The sequence below is a fragment of the Choloepus didactylus genome (assembly GCF_015220235.1).
Source record: "Choloepus didactylus isolate mChoDid1 chromosome 23 unlocalized genomic scaffold, mChoDid1.pri SUPER_23_unloc3, whole genome shotgun sequence".
NCBI lineage: Eukaryota > Metazoa > Chordata > Mammalia > Pilosa > Megalonychidae > Choloepus > Choloepus didactylus.
In genome coordinates this window covers 327,910-350,038 of record NW_023637597.1, presented here as the reverse complement: position 1 = coordinate 350,038, position 22,129 = coordinate 327,910, and the positions used below count along the sequence as shown (strand labels likewise).

General features: G+C 43.9%; 1 protein-coding gene across 1 annotated transcript; it reads left to right on the top strand.

Annotated features, from left to right (window-relative positions):
- The first annotated feature begins 13,041 nt into the window (after window positions 1-13,041).
- Window positions 13,042-21,495, top strand: LOC119525015 (melanoma antigen preferentially expressed in tumors-like). The gene is made up of 4 exons (XM_037823710.1): window positions 13,042-13,334; window positions 13,655-13,670; window positions 13,784-14,329; window positions 21,430-21,495. Exons 1-4 carry the CDS (start codon window positions 13,042-13,044, stop codon window positions 21,493-21,495), a joined length of 921 nt encoding a protein of 306 aa, XP_037679638.1.
- Window positions 21,496-22,129: the final 634 nt, after the last annotated feature.

Here is a 22,129-nt window from a genome sequence, read left to right as displayed (position 1 = left end):
GAGCTCCCTGGAGCTAGGGAGGAATGTCTAGTCTTGACCTCATCAAAGTCTGTAGCCATACAGGCTGCCCCCACCACCACCACCCAGCCAGCATGGAGATATACTCCCACAGGAAGTCCCGCTCAGGAAATTACCTGTTTCCACCCCCGTTTCTCCTACGGATATTCCATGGCCAAACAGAACCCCTCTGAGCAGCAGTCAAGGAGGCTGCCACTGAACCCTTCAAATTGTTCTGGGACCTGTTGATGCAGTCAGCAGAGAACTGAGGCCTCCTTCCAAGTGAGAGAGCCATCTTGTTGCAAGACCCTCCAGCCCCATTCAAGCAAGCTCTGCTAATATTTTTGAGGGTAACCTTATGAGAGGCTCTAGAGTTAGAACCACTTAGCTAAACCAGAGTAACTATGAAATGTTAAATACTTATTGTTGTTTAGAGCCAGTAATTTTTGTGGTAATTTTCAATGCAATTTTATTGAGATATATTCACAAACCATATAATCCACCCAAAGTATACAGTCAGTGGCTCACAGTATCATCATATAGTTGTGCATACATTGCCACAAAAAATTTTATAACATTTTCATTACACCAAAATAAGGAAAAAATTAATAAAAATGGAAAAGAACAATACAGACATCCCATACTTGGGGAAAGTGTTAATGTAGCAATAGATTACTAATTGTTTCATTTTCCTCCAGCTGCTCTTTGTCTCATGCATCACACCTGAACCTCCTGTAACCTGACAATGCCATGACACTTCCCTCATCTGTCCACCTCTGTGGCTCTCCTCAATTATGCTATGTCCAAGCCCAGATGACAGTCATGCCTGCTCAGGGTTCTCCCTTCCTCCACAGCAGCTCCCTTTCAGCATCACTGTAGTGAGCTATAAAACATGAATCAGGACTTGAAAAGATTACTGGATCCTCTTTTCATTTAGAAAAACACCCAGCTCTCTTATCTCTTCTCCCCTGTAATCTGTAGCTTCCCTTCCTGCCCCTCTCATCTCCCTCCTCTACACCTCCATTTTATGGCTTCTTCCTGTTCTAAAACTGGCCAAGCTTAGGCAGTATGTCCCAATGTCCAGACTGCCACCCCCTCAAGCTCTCCTGCCTTTGTCACTTGCTATATCAAGTTGACTGTTTCTTCAAGAATTAGATACAATGTGCTACGTCAAAACAAAGTTCTTCTTGATTTGTGTGTGTGTGTGTGTGTGTGTGTGTGTGTATTTTCTATGTTCTCAGCTAAGCATCACCAGTCAGAGCCAGTGTTTTTCTCCTTGAGCCCTGCATCTGCTGCCACTCAAGGAAAAATGTTTGTTGAATGAGTCAAGGAAGGAGGCAGCTGAATGTCTCAATCCCAATGGTGAGAAAATGAAGGTTTTTACATTGGCATCACAGGTCTAATGGGAATAAATGCAATGACCTCATTTATGTTCATTCATTCATTCATTCATTCATTCATTGTGTATCTGGGAGCCTGAAGCTCTGTAGATCACAAGCAGGAATATGTCTGGGGAAGAGCAGGGAGGTCCAGAAAGGAAAGCCACTGTGACTTTGGTGGCACCATGACCATTTGTGCCAGTTTGAATGTATTATGTCCCCCAAATGCCATTATCTTTGATGCAATCTTGTGGGGCAGACATTTTAGTGCTGATTAGATTGGAATTCTTTGAGTGTTTCTGTGGAATGTGCCCTATCCAACTGTAGGTGATAACTCTGATTAGGTATTTCCATGGAGGCATGGCCCCACCCATTCAGGGTGGGCCTTGATCAGTGGAGCTATATAAATGAGCTGACAGGCAGAAGGAACTCAGTGCAGCTGTGAGTGACATTTTGAAGAGGAGCTACAGCCAAGAGGGACACTTTGAAGAAAGCACAGGAGCTGCAGATGAGAGACAGTTGAAGACAGCCGTTGAAAGCAGACGCTCGGTCTGGAGAAGGTGAGAGAGGACAAATATCCCAAGTGCAAGTAAGAGCGACATTTTTGAGGAACTGAAGCCTAGAGAGGAATGTCCTGGGAGAAAGCCATTTTGAAACCAGAACTTTGGAGCAGATGCAAGCCACGTGCCTTCCCAGCTAACAGAGGTTTTCCAGACACCATTGGCCATCCTCCAGTGAAGGTACCCGATTGCCGATGTGTTACCTCAGACACTTTATGGTCTTAAGACTGCAGCTGTGTAACCAAATAAATCCCCTTTTACAAAAGCCAGTCCATCTCTGGTGTTTTGCATTCTGGCAGCGTTAGCAAACTAAAACACCATCCTATGGCCTGCAGTAAAAGATGTGGGGTCATTTCAAATGACAGGGACATGTACCAGACCACACTCCCTCCCATCCCTTTACAAAAACACAATGCACAGTGTAACCATGTTGAGTATTTCCCAAGCCCCAGTGATCCATAATAAGATCCGAATAAGACCCCAAAGAAATCCCCTGTCCTGGCTTGAATGACAGGACTGGGGCCCTCACTTTCCTCCCACCCCTGCCTCTTCTCTCTGCCAGGGAAGGATCCTCACTCCTCTCAATCCTCTCACTCTCTCCATCTGTCCTGAAGCCTGACTGCACCCCCCCCCACACACACACACAAAGGACTGACCCCACAGAAGCAGACACCAAAATCCAACACATAACAGTTCAAACATCCCCCAAATGGACACAGACTGGTTCAAAGAGCCCCGGTTCTTGTGCTTCAGGCCCCCTTGTTGCCAGAGACGTAAGGCCTGTTGGCAAAGAGGTGTAGATTGGGAGACCCTGCTCAACCCCCCATCCCTACTCTGTGCTGCCCCCTCTCCTGGCTCAGCATCCTCTCAGGCTGTGCTGTCCCTGGCACCCTTGGCTGCTCACTGTGGCCCCTCACAAGTCTGAGTTTTGCAGCCGGCATGACTGAGAAGAGATTTGTTGGTGAGGTAAAAAGAGGACAAGAGAAATCTGAAGTACTCCTTAGGGTTGCAGGAGGCTAAGTAGAGTGAGGACAGGATGTTTTGGCTTCTGTGGAAGATTTGGAAGAAAGAAAGGCCAGGGGGTGGCTGAGGAAAGAACATTCTGGAGATAAGTAAATCTAAGGGCATCACTGCTGGGAGAGGGTGGGCTGCCACTTCCGGGACACAAAAATGGGTAATGAGTGGCAAGCAGGCATCTAGGCTCTCCTCTGGAGGACAGAGAGGGGCTCCGGGGCCAACCCTCATCTGTTGCTGGTGAGCTACCACACCCCCACAGACTGGGCCCTGTACCCTAAATCTGAGAGAGGAAAGTGGACACCAGAAGAGTAGGCCACTGGGGGTGGACCATGGCCTTGCCCTGTCTCTCCCCATCCTGGAGCCCTGCAGTTTGGTGGGTGTGGTAATGGGGGGAGCATCCTGACCCCCAGCTCCCAACCCCATCCCTGCCCAACCATCACACCAGTCCCAGCCCCCTGCCCACCTCCTAGGCCCGGCCCCCGCCCCCCCTCCCCTCCCCACAACCCAAGCCTAGTGCTTCCCCTAACTAAGGAGTAATCCGGGCCCCTCCCCCAACTGACACCCACTTCCTACCCCACCTCAGGTCCAGCCAGGTACCCTCCCCACACCCCAGGAGGAGACCTACTCTGGCTCCAGGCCCAGTCTCACCCTATAATCCTCACCCTGTCTTATCAATGCTTTCCACCCTGCCTCTTCCCCATCCTACCTCCACCTGCTGTTACCCTCCTAGATCCCTGCCTGCAAAAACAAACCCCTTTCAGGTTCCCTGGGCAGTCCTATTCAAAATCCCCCTGACAGGACCAGAAGCCAGCTTTGGTCAAACAACACCATCACTAATAACCATTTTTCTCTTCTGCTGAGCTCTGGGGAACTTGCTGAGTTGGAGCCCCCATTCTTTCTCTTCAGCTCCTGTGCAACTGGAACACCATGGTGAGATGCATGTGATTTAGATGGAAACCACCTAAGTTCAAACCCTGATTCCTCCATTTTTAAGCAGAGTGACTTTCAGCTACACCCTGTTTACCCTCCTGGGCTTCTGTTTGCCATCTGTAAAATAGGGATATCACAATGTAGGGTTCCTGTGAAGGCAAAATGAAATCATGTGCTCCCCTCAAGTCATCCTGGGGCTTCTGCTTGGTAAAAGTAATTGCAGTTATGATTTGTTGAACTAACACATTGGTATTGAATGATTGATTGATTGATCTCATTAGCTAACTGGGTAACTGCCTTGAAATTAAATGGCCTGGCCCTAGCAATCTGCCTGTCTTGCCATGTTGGAAGGTGGGGGACCAGAAGGGAGGAAGAGGTCAGGGGGTCAAATTCACCAAAGGCCTTGCTCCTGGAGGGACAGAGAGCTGCATCCTGAGAAGGAGAGAACAAAGGGGCACAAAGGGGTGGAAGGACAGTAGTCAGTCATTTTTGATGAAGGATAGGGTATGTCACTCAAATTGCCCTATGGTTCAGCTAATAAGGAACTGAACCTCAGATTTAAAACCAAAGAGGCAAGACATACTGAAAGGGCAGGATTGGCTCTCTAGTTTTCAATTTCCTCAGCCCTATTGGCAGAGGTTTTCACAAGAGACCATTGCTTTATAAATGGATGTGGTAAAAGCACCGTCTTTTTGTTTATGGAGCATTGTGGTAACTGCACTCTGACTTGAGTGCACTGTGGTAACTGCACTTTCCACTTGAGTGGAAACAGGCCACTGAAACCATAGGAGACCTGAGAAAAGAAGTCTTGCAAGACTCGAGTTCAGTCTGAGTTGGAGCAAAGTGGGCAAAGGACATCTTCAGGTAAGATGGCCCCCTAAACCATCACTCCCTCTGTCCTTGTCACTGAGGAGTTAGACTGTGTCTGTCTGCTGAGGTCCTTGGTAGGGGAAAGAAGAAGCAGGTGCATTTCTCCTGCTACTTCTTTATCAGAAGCAACCAAAGCCACTGTCGCATTCAGAACGTATGCTTAGGATGAAGGTACAGGGCTGGCATTAGACACCAAAGGCTCAGCCTTGTGTTTGGGGGTCTAGCAGAGGATGATATATGAGCTTAGGTGGGGGGGGGGTTGGGGCTAACTTCCCTTTGGGCTGGGAGCTCAGTGAGAAGGGAAGTGTTTGCAAATGAGCAATGAGAATGCACAGGCTTGTCTGTAGCTGTATCACTGGGTGCCAGGGGAGGCCAGGTAGCCCAACTTGGAGGGGGAGAATCAAGTTGGAACCCCAAGATCTGAGAATGACCCCATGCATTAGGACTTTGGGAGCAGCTTGTGGGTGCTGCTGGTACCAGGACACCTGGTTATAACTGCCATTGTCACTGCTGCTTCCAGCACGGAAGATGGTGACCATCTGACCCAGAGCCCCAGATGCTGAGTCAGGGCATACTGAGGCCAGGACCCTGAGAGGAGGGGTACATGCAGAGAGGGACAGGGTTAGGGTCATGACCACATGGCCTGGGCAAGAGAGAAGAAAGGATCAACCCTGGGGGCCCAGAAGTTCCCCTCCTTGATATCTCTCACCTTTGCAGGAAGTGAAGGCCATGGTCGAGACAATCCAGAGCTCTGCCTCCTGCAGCCCCAGCCCTGGGCTCTCCTCTCCTCTTGTTGCCTCAAAAGTGGGGCAGCCTCCATCCCCATCTGCTCTCACTTGGTCCAGGTCCAGTGGGTGAGTTCTGCTCAGGGTGCTCTAGTTACTTACTTCTAGCAAGGAGGTGGAACTGGGGCAGTGTTTCCTCTGAGCCTCACTTACTGGAAGGACAGCTGCTAAACTGAGGTGCCTTGTATCGGGGAGCACCAGACTGTCTTGATTCCCCTCTGAATATTTACTCTCCTTCCATCTTCCTGCAGCCCCTTCTGCTGAGCACAGAACTTTGTGAGCCCCTCATAGTGGGGGTGGTGCCACACACTTGCAGACTCCCTTCTCTCATTGTTGGCCTTGTCAACAAGGCCACATAGAGACAGAGAGTGGGATGTCCCCTAGCACAAATTCTCAAAGCACAGCTGCAGCAGGCTGGTACATGTGCAAGTCTGGGAGTGAGCCCTGGATGAGGACCCAGGAGCCCTGTTCCCATCTCACCCTCACCCAATGTCTCAGTGTTGATTGACTCCCTATGCAGAGCATCAGTTACTGTACCTGGAAGGGAAAGGTCCATGTAAGCCCACTGCCAGCTTTCCACAACTTGGGGGAGGAAAACAAAATGCTTTGGTTGTTTTTAGGTTCTACCAAATAGAGGAACTTTTTCTTACCCTGTCATCATAGTACAGGGTCCTGCCCATTCCATCTCAGGCTCATATTCCCCATCTCCCAGAGAAGCACAAATGAGGGAAGTGGATGTGAAGAAAAGGATGAAGATGTCCTGGAGGAAGTGATGCTGGCAAAACATCATGTTAAAAGAACTCTCAGAAATATTGCACAGTATCAAAAGGGCAATGGATAAAATGTTGGAAGCTGATACAAACTTAGAGAGGAGTGTGACAGTTCACCAAAGCATAGAAAAGATGCTTGCTCCTTTACAAAAGTTATTTGACAAGAAGACAACAGCAAGCATTACTCAAACTACTCTCCACAACATTTTTTGGCAAATAAAATTCTTTAATTCTCAGTGTTTTAAATTACGGTAAATTAAACAAATTCTAGTTTCCTGATTTTTTCATTTTTCTATATATTTATAAATGACAGTAAGCAAGTCCTTAATGTTTTGACAGAAATATTTTACAGGTCATAGAATAATCCCAACTTTTCCCATTGATTAGTAAGATTGTTTATACAGTTTCAGCTTGCATGGTCATGTTTACAGTCCCATGGTACCAGGCAAAGGGAAATCTGCCTGTATTTAATTTATTTTCTCAGCTTGTTTTTTTTTTTTTTTTTTTTTTTTTTCTTATCCAATAGAACATAAGGTCCAGGCATATGCGGTAACTTGAAAGAGGGGCAATGTCATTTCATCCCCATCACCCTTAACAGCAAGTGGCATACTCTGGGAGCTCAGTAAATGTTTTTAAATGAATCAAGGAGAAGATCAAGGGGGAGGCTGGGTGTGGGGATAAAGAGTGTCAGTTGTACCAGAGACTTCCTGTGAGCATGCCCACTGTCTCCTGCCATCATTGTCTCCTGCCAGCCCTCAACACTGGACATTAGAGGGTTTTCCAGTCAAGGGGGAGGTCACTGCCTCTGGAACTTCTGAGGACTATTGATCCCCCCTTTTTTTTTATTCCATTGGAAAGTACCAGACAGCCTAAGGTGCACTGGTTTTACCCTCATCTACCATGACCTTCCTGTGGGTTGGAGAAGGAGATTTGGTGTCACTTGGATGACAAGGACACAGAACCAGATGCCAATCTTTCTCATTAACTCCCCCCAAAATACAATCTTGTTGCCCAGTGAGGCTGTGTTACTGAGGGGTTTGAACCATAAAAGTTCCAAGAATATCCCTTTCCTAAGCCTGAATGCCCAGGCTGGGGCCCTCCCCTTCCCTCTTATAAACTCCCTTGACTGTGCCCGGAATGGATGTTCACCATGCTCTCTCTCCCTGGACTTCCCATTGGCCTGACTCTGTCCTTAGGGGGAAGGGAGGTCAGACAGTGGACCCTCACCCAGGCCAAGAGGGAAGAAAGGAAACAAAGCCAGTCCCTTGGGACACTCCAAGTCACAGTGCCCCAGTGAACTCAGGTACAAGTCCTCAGCCACTAAGGAGAACAGCTCTGTGAGAGCCATAAAACCTGGTCTTCTCCTATTGCCATCTCTTCTCCCTCATCCTGGGCCATTCCCAGTTCATCCTTCCTTTTCTCACCTTAATCCCTCTGCTCCACTCAGTCTTGAGTGAGTCAACACCCCCTGCCCCTCATGCCTCTCAAAGAACATCCCTCAGGGTTAATGTGCTGGATCCAGGGTTACCTTGTCATAGCCAGGTCTTTATTGGTGAGGAAGAAGAGGGAGAGCTACTTGTTTAGGGCTAGATACTATGGCAACTGAAGTGAAAGTGGACCCTGTCAAGAACTGGAGGAATCAAGTAGGACCAAAACAGAGACTTGGACTTTTACAAAGGTGCAGAGGATAAAACATTTCAGTCTAAGAAGATGTCTGACATTGGAGGTAAACAAACAAGGAAACAGACAAAAAAACACTTATATGATCCCAAATGGAAACTTGTCTGCTGAGTAAAGAGAAGCTAATGAAGGGAGAGCAGCTGGCATCAGACAGCTTTGGAGGTGGCACTTATTAGCTGAGACCCTCAATCAGGACAAGTCTGTCTCTTCCTCTGGATCCCAGAAATGGGGGCCCTCCAGCATCCTGGTGCCTCTTTGGATCCAGAAAAGCAGCTAGGAACTTGTATGACTGTGGCCCGTCATGTTCACCAAAATAGCTCAGGGGAGAATTCCCTGATTCCTGCTTGATACTAGTGGAAGAATGTTTCCCAGCACTGGGGCCACAGGATCCAACTTGTGATTCTGTGGCTGGAGAAGGTGCAGGACCTCAGAAGGCTGCTCTCACCTTGGCAGCAAATGAGGACCATGAGGAAAACAGACACCAAAGACCTGGCAGAAATGTTCCCCCAAATACATGCCTCTCGCCTGGCCCTGAGAGCCTGGCTGGGCCTCCAGTCTCTTTGCCCTTTCTTGGTTTTGGGCAGGTACTACTGTACTCATCCTTTCTGAAATGTCCCAGTGGAAACAGGTCTATGTAGATGTGGACAGAGGTGTATCCATTGCTTCATGGGGGAAGAGAAACAGGGAAAGATGTCTGGCTTATACTTCTCATGTTTAGGTCATTCAAAGCCAGTGGTCATTCTTTCCTCCTTCGACTTAAAGAGAAGTTGGGGTCCCATAGACTCCTAGCTAGGACTTCTGAAATTTTCCCATTTTCCCCAAGGTTTACATGAAGTAAGTCAAGTTGTTTGTAACATTTAGGTTATCTGACCACTTGGAAATTTATCTGAACCCCTCACCTTGAATGGGGGTGGGGCGGCTACCAGTTACTCACTGTTGTGAATTTAGTTAGGCTCTCTCCAGCTACTTTGAGAGTTTACTGGCCTAAAAGTGGGGAACACAATAGTGAACATAAGATTTTCTCTGAAGAGTATTCAAAGTACTGGATGCAAAGTCCCAGCAGCATTTCTGGGTCTGGTAGATGCTCAACAACAAAAATGTTTATGATTGTCATTGTTTCTAATTTTAGTCTCTTTCAGCTGATTACTAAAGGTGATTGTCTGGAGTTACCATGTCTGTAGAACATGTCCTATTGGTCCTGAGGGTAGAAATGTAGAAAATAGAAAATCTTTTCCGGAAAGACACCCAGATGGAGAATTTCCTTTAAAGAGGCACAGCCTGGGGGAAAGCTGGACTCTGCCAGTAGAATTTGAGAATTGTTCAGGCATCCCATTGAATTGACAGAGAGAAAAATGCATGGAGAATTCCCTGGGGTGAAGGAAGGTTCTCTGTGTTCTGACACTTCAAAAGAATCAGTGTGTGAGCTATCCTGAATGGGAATCATTGCTATATTTGATGAAACTTAAATGCAAAATCTAGCCCAAATTTTGCAGGGATGAAGGTGTTGGTGTATGTGCACTGTGTTTAATAGGACAGAGAAGAATAGAATTTTATTGATAGGCCTAATGGGGTCACTTGATTTAGAATCTGTGTTGGAGACAGTAGCAAGAAGGGAATCTTTTTGTTTAATTCACTTTTATTGAGAAATATTCACGTACCATACAATCATCCATGGTGTACAATCAACTGTTCACAGTACTATCACATAGTTGTGCATTCATCACCCCAATCTATTTTTGAACATTTTCCTTACACCAGAAAGAATCAGAATCAGAATAAAAGATTAAAAAAAATTTAAAAAATAATAAAAAACACCCAGATCATCCCCCCATCCCACCCTATTTTCCATTTAGGTTTTGTCCCCATTTTTCTACTCATCCATCCATACACTGGATAAAGGGAGTGCGATCCACAGGGTTTTCACAATCACACTGTCACCCATTGTAAGCTACACTGTTATACAATTGTCTTTAAGAGTCAAGGCTACTGGGTTGGAGTTTGATAGCTTCAGGTATTTACTTCTAGCTATTCCAGTATATTAAAACCTAAAAAGTGCTATCTATATAGTGTATAAGAATGTCCACCAGAGTGACCTCTTGACTCCATGTGAAATTTCTCAGCCACTGAAGCTCCATTTCATTTCATTTTGCCTCCCCTTTTAGGTCAAGAAGATGTTCTCAATCCCACAAAACCAGGTCCAGATTCATCCCCGGGAGTCATATCCTGCATTGCCAGGGAGATTAATACCCCCAGGAGTCAGGTCCCACCTAGGGGGGAGGGCAGTGAGGTCACCACTGAGGTGGCTTAGTTAGAGAGAGAGGGCCACATCTGAGCAACAAAACGGCACTCAGGGGGAGACTCTTAGGCACAATTATAAGCAGTTAGCCTCTCCTTGCAGCAACAACCTTCATAGGGGCCAGTCCCAAGACAGAGGGTTCAGCACATCAAGCCATCAGTCAAGAAGGGGCTTTTTGAAGCTACATTTGCATCAGTCATTATCCAAGTTTGAGGAAACATCCATCATCAAAATAGACTGGGAAAGGGACCCTTGGAAATCATGGTTAGGCTAAAGACCCTTGGAAAGTACTTGAGCTACTGCTACTGATCTCTGCTGTGAGAAGAGGAGTCCTGACTCCCAAAGAGAAGGTCTCCTGGTAGCAGCTGCCTTAGACAGGGATACAGGATTTTGACCCATGGATTTTTTCTCCCTGGTTCCAATATACCAAAGAAGCCACAGATTCCATGCCCCATGGCTCTGAGTCTTCAGTCTGTCTTCCCAGGTTTGGCCTTCAGTATAAATCTCTGCCCCTCCCCCAGTTCACATACCTAGATGAATCTTCTGAAGCCAATTGGCTGAGCAGAATCCATTTCTCTGGGAGGAAACAACTTTCAGGTCCAGGGAGGGATGAAAGATGGAGCCTCCCTCCCTGTCCCCAGTGATTACAATGGTTAAAGGGTCAAAGCTGCCTCCCCTTTTAATTTCTAATCTTGACCCAGACGAAGTATATTTTACATTGCGTTCAGCCATTCCCTTTGTCCCACTAGGAAGATGCAGCCCAGCCCCGCCCCACCCCACCCTTCTGGTCAACTCCTAATTGTAACATTGACCTGACCTCCTACAGAAGGGCTGTGCCCCTCTGATTCTGGAAGACCAACTACCTCTCCACTGAACTCTATTCCTCCCTGAATGGGCACATGATGATTTGCTCTGTCAGGTAACATGAAGTGTGACACTAGATACACAGAAATATTTGTTACATTTCTTGATAAACTTTATTTTTTAGAGCAGTTGTAAGTTTAGAGAAAAATTATACAGAAAGTAGATTTACCATATACCTCCCATCCTCACACATGCACATAGTTTTCCCTATTTTTGACATTTTGCACTGATGTAAATGGAGGTGTTTTATTTTTAATTACTAGTTGGGAAGTTTTTTTTAATAATGAGATGAAACACATACAGTAAAGTCTATAAAGTACACAGATCTTAAGCATACAGCTTGATGAATTTTACATATGTATAAACCTGTGGAACCACCACCCAGATCAAGATATAGAACATTTGCACCACCCCATAAGATTTTTAAATGGAGGTTTTTTGGTTCCGGTTTCTTTGGGGTGACACACTGTCTTCTTGAAGCAGTTTTCACTCTGGAGCATTTTGACCATTATGATGGGGCCAAATAGTCTGCAACAATTTTGCTTGCAGTTTGAGAGTATTAATGAGTTCCTGACTTTCACCCTAGCCTTAATTCTTCCCCTTACATGAGCAATTCAGTCTGTCATTGAATCATATTAATTAATCTGGAGAAGCCAAAGACCCAAGCAGGATTATCTGGTTGGATTTCAGGAATGTAACTAAATTTTGCTTTTCAATTGGAAGCTAGGAGTCAAAAGGGGGAGCTGCGAGCAAAGAGGTCTATAAAAACTTCCCGGGAGCCAGAGGAGGAACCTGAGTCCTTAGCGCTGTCCTCATCACTGTGATCTTCTGTGAGGTCAGAGTTGGAGCTGGTGAGTGAGAACTTCTGAGGACACCACCATCTTGCTACCCTTAGCCAGCGTCTCCACAGGGGTGTAGGCCATGATCTCCCAGTTTTCCTTTTTCTTCTTTGCAAATGAACAGAGTTTAGGCTGTGCTTTGGCCTGTAAATGCAGTTTTGTTTTACCTCCATCCCAACCATTTTGATTTGTCTTTGGACTTACATCACTTTATGACTTTGGACTTGGTCACTTTTTTAAAATACTTATTTCTTAACCAAGAAGAGTTTGTGAAATGTAAAACAGCTAACTGGGTAGGATTTTATTTAATGACATTTTCAATGTTCAATTTTGTGCCCTGAAATTATATTTCATGTAATTTATGGCTTTGTGATTTTGTTAGTTTGGCCTCCTTTTAAAAGATTAAGAAATGTTCTGCAGGATATTTATTCTGGATGTGAACTATTCCCCTCAACTCAATCAAAAAATGGTGATCCTAATATACATTAAAAGAGGTAGGTATTAAAATGTACATCTCAATGCTAGTGTTGTCATCTCTTATGTCAGATGCTATGTAATTGTTACACTACTTCTGTTTCCTCTTTCCAATTTTTTCCATATAATGGCACCAATTTTCTGGCTCTCCTTTAATCCTTCCTAGCCTGATTATTTGTTGGAACATACAGAATGTAAGCTCTGCTGAGCCATACGACCCTCCCATCCCATTCCCATTGTTTTAGCTCCTTGAGTGATTATCAGGAACTTTTTCCCTAAAGGATAGGGCCAGATGGAGACTTATCTGGACTCACTGGGAACTGGGATTAGTGGAATGGGGCCAGTGGTAGTCTTCCCACCTCTTTAGTGCTTGGTGAGACACCCTCTTATTGGAGTGCAGGGTGTAATTGGGGTAAACTGAAGATACCCCTCTCCTGCCCCCATTGCCAGAGCAGTTTCAGCCCAGAGTTGGTTCCTCTGGGAATGGAGGAGATGATGGGGTTGTTTGTGCTTGGCCTGTGAAGGATGCTTTTTTCCCTGGGTGTTTCCTAAGGATTCCTTTCAAAGAAGATTCATCAGGATGAGCAGCCAGGCCCTACTCAGGCTTCTGGAACTGGTCAGTCAGAGCCTGCTGAGGGAGAAGGTGGTGGCCATCGCAGCACTGGAGGAGCTTCCTATGGAGCTCTTCCCACCACTGTTCATGGCAGCCTTCATCAGGAGACACTGTGAGGCACTGAAGGCCATGGTGCAGGCCTGGCTCTTTGTCTGCCTCCCACTGGGGACACTAGTGAAGGATCAGTGGCTTCACCAGGAGACCTTACAGGCTGCATTCAATGGGATTGATGACCAGCTTGCCCAGAAGTTTCACCCTAGGTAAGAGTGATCCAGTCAACTGGTAGGGCCTGGTGAGTCAGAGCAAGAGACAGGTGGGGTCAGGGACTCTGAAGGTGCCATGAGGAAGTTTGGGGAAGCCTAGGGCTATTGCTAAGTTCACATAGGGAAAGCTTCTGGAAATGGAAGGTGAATTAAAATGCAGAGGTAACAGAAGGAACATGTACACCCCCTCTCCTCCCAGGGATACTTAAAGGTTCTTGAAATGGGGATGTGGAAGGATCTCAGAGCAGAATCTGGAAGGGGGAACAGCTGCTGTCTGCTGTATAGAATTAAAAGTGCCTATCAGATCTCTGGCCTAGTCTAGATCCTGACCCTGTTAGTCTTTGGAGTTGATTTTGAAGTGTGTAAGCCACTTTCTCCACAGGAGATGGGAACCACACATGCTGGATTTATGGAAGCATGCTCATCAGGACTTCTGGAATGTTTAGTCTGGATACACAACCCATGTTTTCTCATTGATGGAGCCAGGGGCAGCCAATCCTTTGACTAAGAGGCAAAAAGTGGAGAGTTCCAGGGTGGAGGAGAAGAAGCCCTCAGCTCTCCTGGAGGTGCTCCTGGACCTTTGCCTCAGGGAGGGTACCCTGGATGAATTCCTCACCTACCTCATTAAGAAGGACAAGCAGAGGAAAGATTTAATACAACTGTGCTGTAAGAAACTCATGATTTTTGCCATGCCAATCCAAAATATTAGGAAGATCCTGAAGACAGTACAACTGGAGTCAGTCCAGAATTTGGAGGTGAATTGCACCTGGAAAGTGTCCACCCTGGGGAGGTTTGCTTCTCATCTGGGCCAGATGGTTAATCTGTTCAGGCTCCTCCTCTCCCACATCCACGTATCTTCTAATATGTCTACAGTGAAGGAAGAGCTGTATGTTGGCCAGTTTACCTTCCAGCTCTTCCATCTGCAGCATCTCTGGGTGCTCCATTTGGACTCTGTTGCCTTTCCGGAAGGTTGCTTTCTGGAAGGTTCTCAGGTGAGGAGTGGTGAGGCTTCTCTGCAGACCAGAGCCCAGCCATCTCCATTTCCTTAAATAATATTCGGTATTGACTGTGTACCAGCTGCCAGCAATGTAAAGTTCAGGGGACACTTTCTTCATGTTGCCTTCAATATTGCCTGCAAAGTGGGATAGCTGCTGCAAGGACAGACCATGTTAGGAAACTCTATGATGAGGGATTTGGGCCTAGCAAGGGCAGACTTGAGAATTCTGCTTTAGGAAGTAATGTCTAAGTTAAGATGAAAATAACAAAGAAGACAGCATTGGTGAAGAGGGAAAGCCCATTAAATGAGAGGTGTCAAAATGTAAGCTCTGCACTCACCAGCTCTGTGAACATGAACCACGTCCTCCAAGCCTCCCTATCTGTAAAAGGGTTGCTTTGTCCTCCCAGTGAGTTGTTTTATGGGAAATGCATGATTCTGTAGGTTTGGGTGAAGGTGAAAGAGCAGCAAATTGTAAAACATGAGTCACTTTGTCCATGACACAGGGATGTAGGTGAACCCCCACAAGCTGGCAAACTCAGGTGATTTGGCCAGACCTTGCCCAGGTTTCCCTTTTATGTGTGTCTCCCAGGAGCCTATTATGCCCCTGTTATATGTCTGTCTGGCCTGGGTTTACACACCAAAGGCTTGATTCTGGGTGCTTGGCAACTAAAACTAGGACATAAGTTCATCATAAAGAAACATAGAGGCTGCAGTTTCAGACAGTCATTCAACAAGAAAAGAAATGATGATTGGGGCAGGGTGGTGTTGTGTTTGATGAGGCTTTCCAGGGACATGTGTCCCATAGAGTCAGAAATATGAATCTGACTTTCTATAGAGGGATGGGGGTTTGAGGGGTACATCTGGGAGTTATCCTTGCATGGATATTTATAAAGAGACAGTTAAAAATAAAGGAAATTTCATTGTAAATCATCTGGTATTTCAAAATATATATTTACCTGTTTTGCAAGTTTACAAACTTCAGGAATTTCCAGTTACTGATTAAATAAAAAGGCACTGCATGTTTATGGTGTTTAGAAACTCAAAGCGCTCAGACAAGATTCGGCTCCAGGATCTCACAGCATCTTCTTTCCCTCAGGTTTGTTTCTTCTGTCTGAGATATCTCTTACCTCATTGCTTATTTCTGTGATTTTTCAGTAGATTACTGCACATAAAGTACATACTCAGTTCTGGAACATACTTAGTGGCCAATAGTGAGCAGCAGTGCAGTACAGTGTTCTTTGCAGAGGCCCTTGGCCCTGATTCCACTGAGACCCTGGACCTGAGCACTCCCCAGGGTTCAACAGTGTGTCCATAAACCTTAGGCCCTGACTGAGGCCTGAAAATGCCAGAGCTGGGTTTCATATAAGCCAGGCTAGGGTCCAGCAAATGCCATATCTGTCAGGCCTCTGCCAGTTCCCTACTCTCCTGTCCCTGATGAGCAACTGCATAACTTTATTCACAGCATATTCATTTGTATAACTTCCTTTGCTAAAATTATCTGTGCTATTTTACCCTGGATGAAGATGCATGAGCTCCACTAGCTTTCTTCCTATTAGGTCAACTCCCCTAATGTTTTAGTTGAGGAATAGGGGATTGTTTCCACACAGTCCTTAAAGGGCCCCAAATCAGGACAGGGATGAAGCCTGAATTACCAATAATTGCTTGCTCTTGTCAAGTCTCCTGTTAATGAGGAACCCATGCTGCACGTTTGGTTTCTTGTTGGTGGATAATAGCCCACAGAAAGTAGAAAGATGAATCAGGGGAGGAAGGTGTGCTGGTTTATTTATACAAAGGTTTGTTAACCCTTGCCATTATGCCAGATTCTGTGCTAGATGCTGGGGGTACCTAATACATAAGACAATATGGTTACCTCCCTCTCAGAACTGGAGAGGACAGAGGGGCATTGGGAATGAATCATGGGGTGGGTTGAACATGGGTTGATTATGAGTCTTATAGACTGACTCACACACGAGGTGGTCTCTCAAATATTTCAATTTCCTGGGAACTTCAAATTACAGTAACTTCTGGGGAAAAAAAACACATAGTAGGGTCCAGGGGATTAGAACCAAGCTGAGATTATAGCTTCTTTATTCCATAAATTTTAATGTGCAGTCATAGACACCATTTATTGAGTATAAATCCTTTAATCCTTAGTATTTCCACTCGGCAGATTCAAGGGTCTCAGAGAACCAGTACATGCAGGTGCTCTCAGCGTTTTGGCCATCCTGGTTGAATATACTCCCTCCAGATGATCATACTACCTGCTCTTTCAGATACCAGGTATAGGACTGCTCAGATCCCAACTGGGTGACACTGGTTTCCATTTCACTCTTTAGCTGCATTCAGTGCTAGAAAGTATTGCTTCTTATTGTAACATGAAGGTTTGGGAATAATAAATACTCATTCACCACTGACTTCATTCTCCGAGAAGAAAGAAAATCAAAATATTGGAAGGAGCCAAATTCCTGTTGATCAAGATAGATGTCCCAAAATTCAGCTTTTTAAAAAGAAACTGGTTTATCATGATGAAAAGAGATGTTTTAACCTGTAAGTGAAAAATTAGGTCAGTCTATAATGTCTAATACTGAGTTTTTCAAGTTGAATAATATAGATGAAATTCTGGTAATGATGTTTACTGGAAATATTTGGATATTTCATAAACTCTGATGGACCTAATAAACATTTCTTCAAAGAAGATATACAAGTGGTCCATAAACACAAGTATAGTTGCTCAACATGATTAGTCTTTAGGAAAATGCAAATCCAAACTAATGAATTTGCATATCTACTTCAGCTCCACTAGGATGGCTTTTGTTAAAAAAAAAAAGTCAGTGAAAATGTGAAGAAATTTGAACTCTCTTGCATTGCTTGTGGGAATGTAAAATGGTGCAGCTTCTGTGGAAGACAATTGGGTGGTTCCTCCAAATGTTAAACATAGAACACCATGTGACATACCAATTTCACTTCTGGATATAAACCCAAAGAATTGAAAGCAGGGACTCAAACAGATACCCGCACACTGATATTCATAGCAAAATTATTCACAATAGCCAAAAAGTGGAAATAACCTAAGTGTATATTAACAGATGAATGAATAAACAAAATGTGGTATAACCATACAATGGAATATTATTTGGCCGTAAAGAAGAATGAATTTTTGTTACATGCTACAATGTGGATGTATCTTGAAAACATGCTAAGTGAAATTAGCCAAGCAGAAATGGACAAGTATTGTATGATTCCACTTATATGAAATATCTATAATATGCACATTCATAGAGACAAAAAGCAGATTAGAGGTTATCAGGAGCTGGAGGAAAAGGAGAATGGGGAGTTATTGCTGAATGGATACAGAGCTTCTATTTAGGGTAATGAAAAAGTTCTGGAAATAGTAGTATTGAATACACATTATTCTGAATGTAATTAGTGCTGCTGGATTGTACACTTAACAATGGTTAGAATGGTACATTTTGAGTTATGTGTATTTTACCACAATAAGAAAATGAAAAGAACTTTTCTCCTCTACAGCCAACTTAATTTAGTGGGGGAAAAAACAGTTTAATACATAGAATTTTGTTTTCTTTACCAGTGTACTGATGTGATGATAAAACACAGCTTTATTGGTGTTGTGGTTTGAAACTGTATATTCCCCAGGAAAACATGTTCTGAAACTTATTCCATTCCCGTGGTGTGAACCCATTGTATGTAGGGTCTTGTGATGTGACTACTTCAGTTAATGTATGACCTACCACATTCAGGATGAGTCTTAATCCTCTTCCTGGAGTCCTTTATAAATGGAATGAATACACAGAGAGAAAGCACAGAAGCAAGAAGCTGAAAGCAATGAAATCCCAAAAGGAAAGGAGATACCAGCAGTCACCACTATGTGCCTTGCCATATGATAGAGTAGCCAAGGATTGCCAGCAGTAGGTCATTGAGATGAAAGCATCACCTTGATGATGACTTGATTTGGACATTTTCCTGGCTTCAAAATATGAACTAATAAATTCCCATTGTTTAAGCCAACCCATTTCATAGTGTCTACTTAAGGCAGCCTAGGAAACTAAAATAATCATTATCTATTGCTACATTAAAAAGTACCCCAAAAGATAGTGGTGACAACAATAAGTATTTAATATTTTGTGGTTACTGTGGTTTAACTGAGTGTTCTGGCTCTAGAGTCTCTCATAGACTTATCCTCAAAAATGTTGGCTGGGGTTGCTTGAATGGGGAGAGCCATGCTCTCCCAAGATGGCTTTCTCACTTGGATGGAGGACTCATTCCCTGCTGACTGCATCCACAGATCCCAGAGAGAATTTGAAGGTCAAGGGGCAGCCTCCTTGATTGCTGTGCAGAGAGGCTGTGCTTGGCCATGGGATACCCATGGGAGAAAGTGGGGGGGAGGAGGGCAGGTAATTTCCTGAACTGGGCCTCCTATGGGAACATATCCCCATTCTTGATGGGGGGAGGCAGCTCCTATGGCCACAGGGTTTGATGAGGTCAAGACTAGACATTCCTCCCTGGCTTCAGGGAGCACCTGTGGCCATGGCTCATATTATGGAGGCTTCTGCAGGTGGAGAGATTGAGGAGATCATACTCTACTTTCCTATTCCTCCTCTGGCTCATATTCCCTTACTGACTATAGGCCCATATTCTTTATAAGTTTGTATGCTCTCAACCCATCTGCAAATGTACCTTGTCCTTCATGGAAAGTATCTTGGGTAAGTAGCTGCTTGCCCTAGCAGACCTTCCCAGCATCTACAGAGCAGATTGGGTTCTATGCCTCTTGGTTTGTGGTTAGGAATTACCTGGGGGCTGAGCTGTCATCTGCACAGCATCTACCTGTCCTGGAGGAAACCACCCCCACTGGCTACTCAAAGAGTTGAGCAAAGTAATGCTCTGGTTTTTGGAGTGAAGGTGAGGGCTTCATTGGCAGGAGGGCTTCACCTGGGGAATGTTAAGCAGAGATGGTACCCACTTACAGCAGTAGCTTTTTATCCAGGTTTCTCATCTGAAATATCTGGAATCTAATCCAGAGATATCTGGAAGTTCTAATAACACTGACTCCACCCCTGGAGAGACTGATTCAGTTGGTGTGCAGGGGTGGGGGTGGGGAAGACATGGGTATGGGTATTTTTACAAGTTCCCTAGCCCTTGCAGCTCATAATTTGGTTCATAATCAAGCCACATGGGATCACCTGGGAGCTTGTTAGAACATCAGACTGTCAGGCCCAGCCCAGAACTACTGGATCAGAATGTGCATTTCACAAAACTCACAGGGAATTCATTTGGTTCATTGACACTTAAGAAGCAGGGCCTCATTGACTCAAAACAGCAGTCATAAGCGAGAAGTACAGACCCAGATCTGGTTTTGTTTGTACCTCCAACCCTCCCTCAATATTGCAGGACATCCAGAAGCCCCTGAAAAAGAGGCTGGGGTTCTGGAAACTCTGAGGAGGAGTGGAGAAGTTCCCAGTTCAAGCTCCAGCCCCTGCTAGTTCTACCATGTCACCCATCTCTGTGCTTGGGCCAAAGTTAATGCTCAATCTAATTGTCAAATAAATGAAGGAAAATAAATTCCTGACCTTCAACCCACCCTTCAGGCTTCCCTTGAAGGAATGAGTGCATGGATATTTTAATCATTCTACAGAAACCAATGATTTCTAAGGTGCCAGATCATAAGTAATGGGGCAAACATTAAACATTCAAATTCACAGCCCCCTCCCTGGAATAACTGAATTTCCTAGGTGTGAAGTGGGCCCTAGAGTCTGTCATGTTTAACAAATGTCCCAGGTCATTCTAATAAATGAGGAATTTTCAGACACATGATCTAAACCTGTAGTGGTCATATTTTCCCTTCTTTTCCCCTAAAATATTTTGGCAAAGTTTTGTCAATCATCAAACATTTTTAAGTTGACATCCAACATTTTTCATCATTAGTTTAAATCCAGGAAAGGATGTCATTTCTGGCATGCTATAAAAATTGACACTAAATACTAAATACAGTCTTTTAAATGTCTCCTAAAAATACAAATAACATAGGGTTTTGTTACTTACCATCATTTTTTTACAAAAAAATACACCAATGAGCTCTTATTAAAGATGAAAAATTTTATTCTGTTGCTTTAAGGCCATCAACTCTTTTTTTCTAGTCTACTTCCCCATAGGATTTTATGATAATGTGGTAGACTTTATGCATGAAAATCTCTTATTAATAACTCTTTCATATCTCTTGACACAAAAACACATTTATCAATTGAAATCTAAGTTTTAAAAATAATTTCAAGGAACATAGGCTGAAAAGTTTTTTTATTGTTATTCCTACAATTATTAATAATATAAACTTGATAAAGCAATAAAATATATTACAAATTTTTATATATAATATTTAAATGTCAAAAAATAGATTTTATTGGAAATAGAGATCTTCTTACTATTGTAAAGGAAAAAAAAAAAGAAAAGAAAAACACTTGAGATGGTTCAATTATGAGCACTTAGTTTTATTATGGACTTGCTGCAAGGAGAAAGGCAAAGTCAGCCAAAATCAAGCCAAGCCAAATCGAAGATTGACTCTTGGTAGGGATATGTTGTAGAAAAATAGAAATGTTAGCTATTTCACTAAATCAAAAAAGGAAATAAAGGGAAGTGTCAATGACTCCTCTGAATCATCTGCAGGGAGGAGTTGTAATTTTCAGAAATAAATCTTAATCCCATTAAAGTTCATCAGATAATTGGCTAATCACTATTGTCAGAAATGCTAACTTCTTCCTAGAAGGAGATTAAGTATGGAGCAGTTTTTTTTTTTAATTGGGGTTCTCCAGAGAAACAGAACTGACAGAAGAGATAAATATATGTAGATCAATTGATCAATCTACATATATATTTATTTATCTACCCCCCTCTGTATCCATCTATGTAAATAGTTACAGGGATTGGCTCATGCACCGTGGGGATTGGCCAGTCCAAATTCTTTAGGGCATACCACAATTCGGGAACTCCAAAGAAAGTTACAATGACTTTTCCAGGTGAAGTGGGCTGTCTGAAGTAGAAATAGTCTTCTTTCTGGTTGCTGAAATCCTCTGTTCTCACTTTCAGGCCTCTACATGCTGTAATGAGGAGACTCCTCTCATGGCTGAAAGCAGTCTCCCTGTTGATAGTTGATGCAATCAGCTGTAGATGCCATCAGCCATAAATGCAATCAAACTTACTAAGGATTTAAATCCATCTGTGAAATACCCTCACAGTAACAATTAGGTTAGTGTTTGCTTTAATAAACCCCTGGACATCATAACATAGCCAAGTTATAAATTGACACATGAAGTTAACCATCACAAATCTAGATCAGTGTTTCTCAACCTTGGCACTACTGATACTTTGGGCTAGACAATTCCTTGTTCTAGGGCGCTGTCCTGTGTCCTTACACCCACTAAATGCTGGTAGCATCCCACGACAATCAAAAGTGTCTCCAATCATTGCCAAATATCTCTTATGGGGCAAAATTTTCCCAAATGAGAATCATTGCTCTAGAATGAGACAAGGTTCACCATTGGTTCAATTACTGTTTTTAATTTTTCTAGGTAACAATACTGAGAAATATATAATAAATAAGTCAATGGCAATAAAAAGAGTTTTGTTAAAAGTAGCTTCATTCACTTCTTTGGACATCTGAGTTATATGCAAAAAATTGAAAGGCTTATTACCTGGTCATTAGAAGCATTCATGTTCATTACTAATATTTCAAGTTGTTCCATTGTTCGGTGCTCTGGGAGGATTTTATACCCTGGGACATCTAACC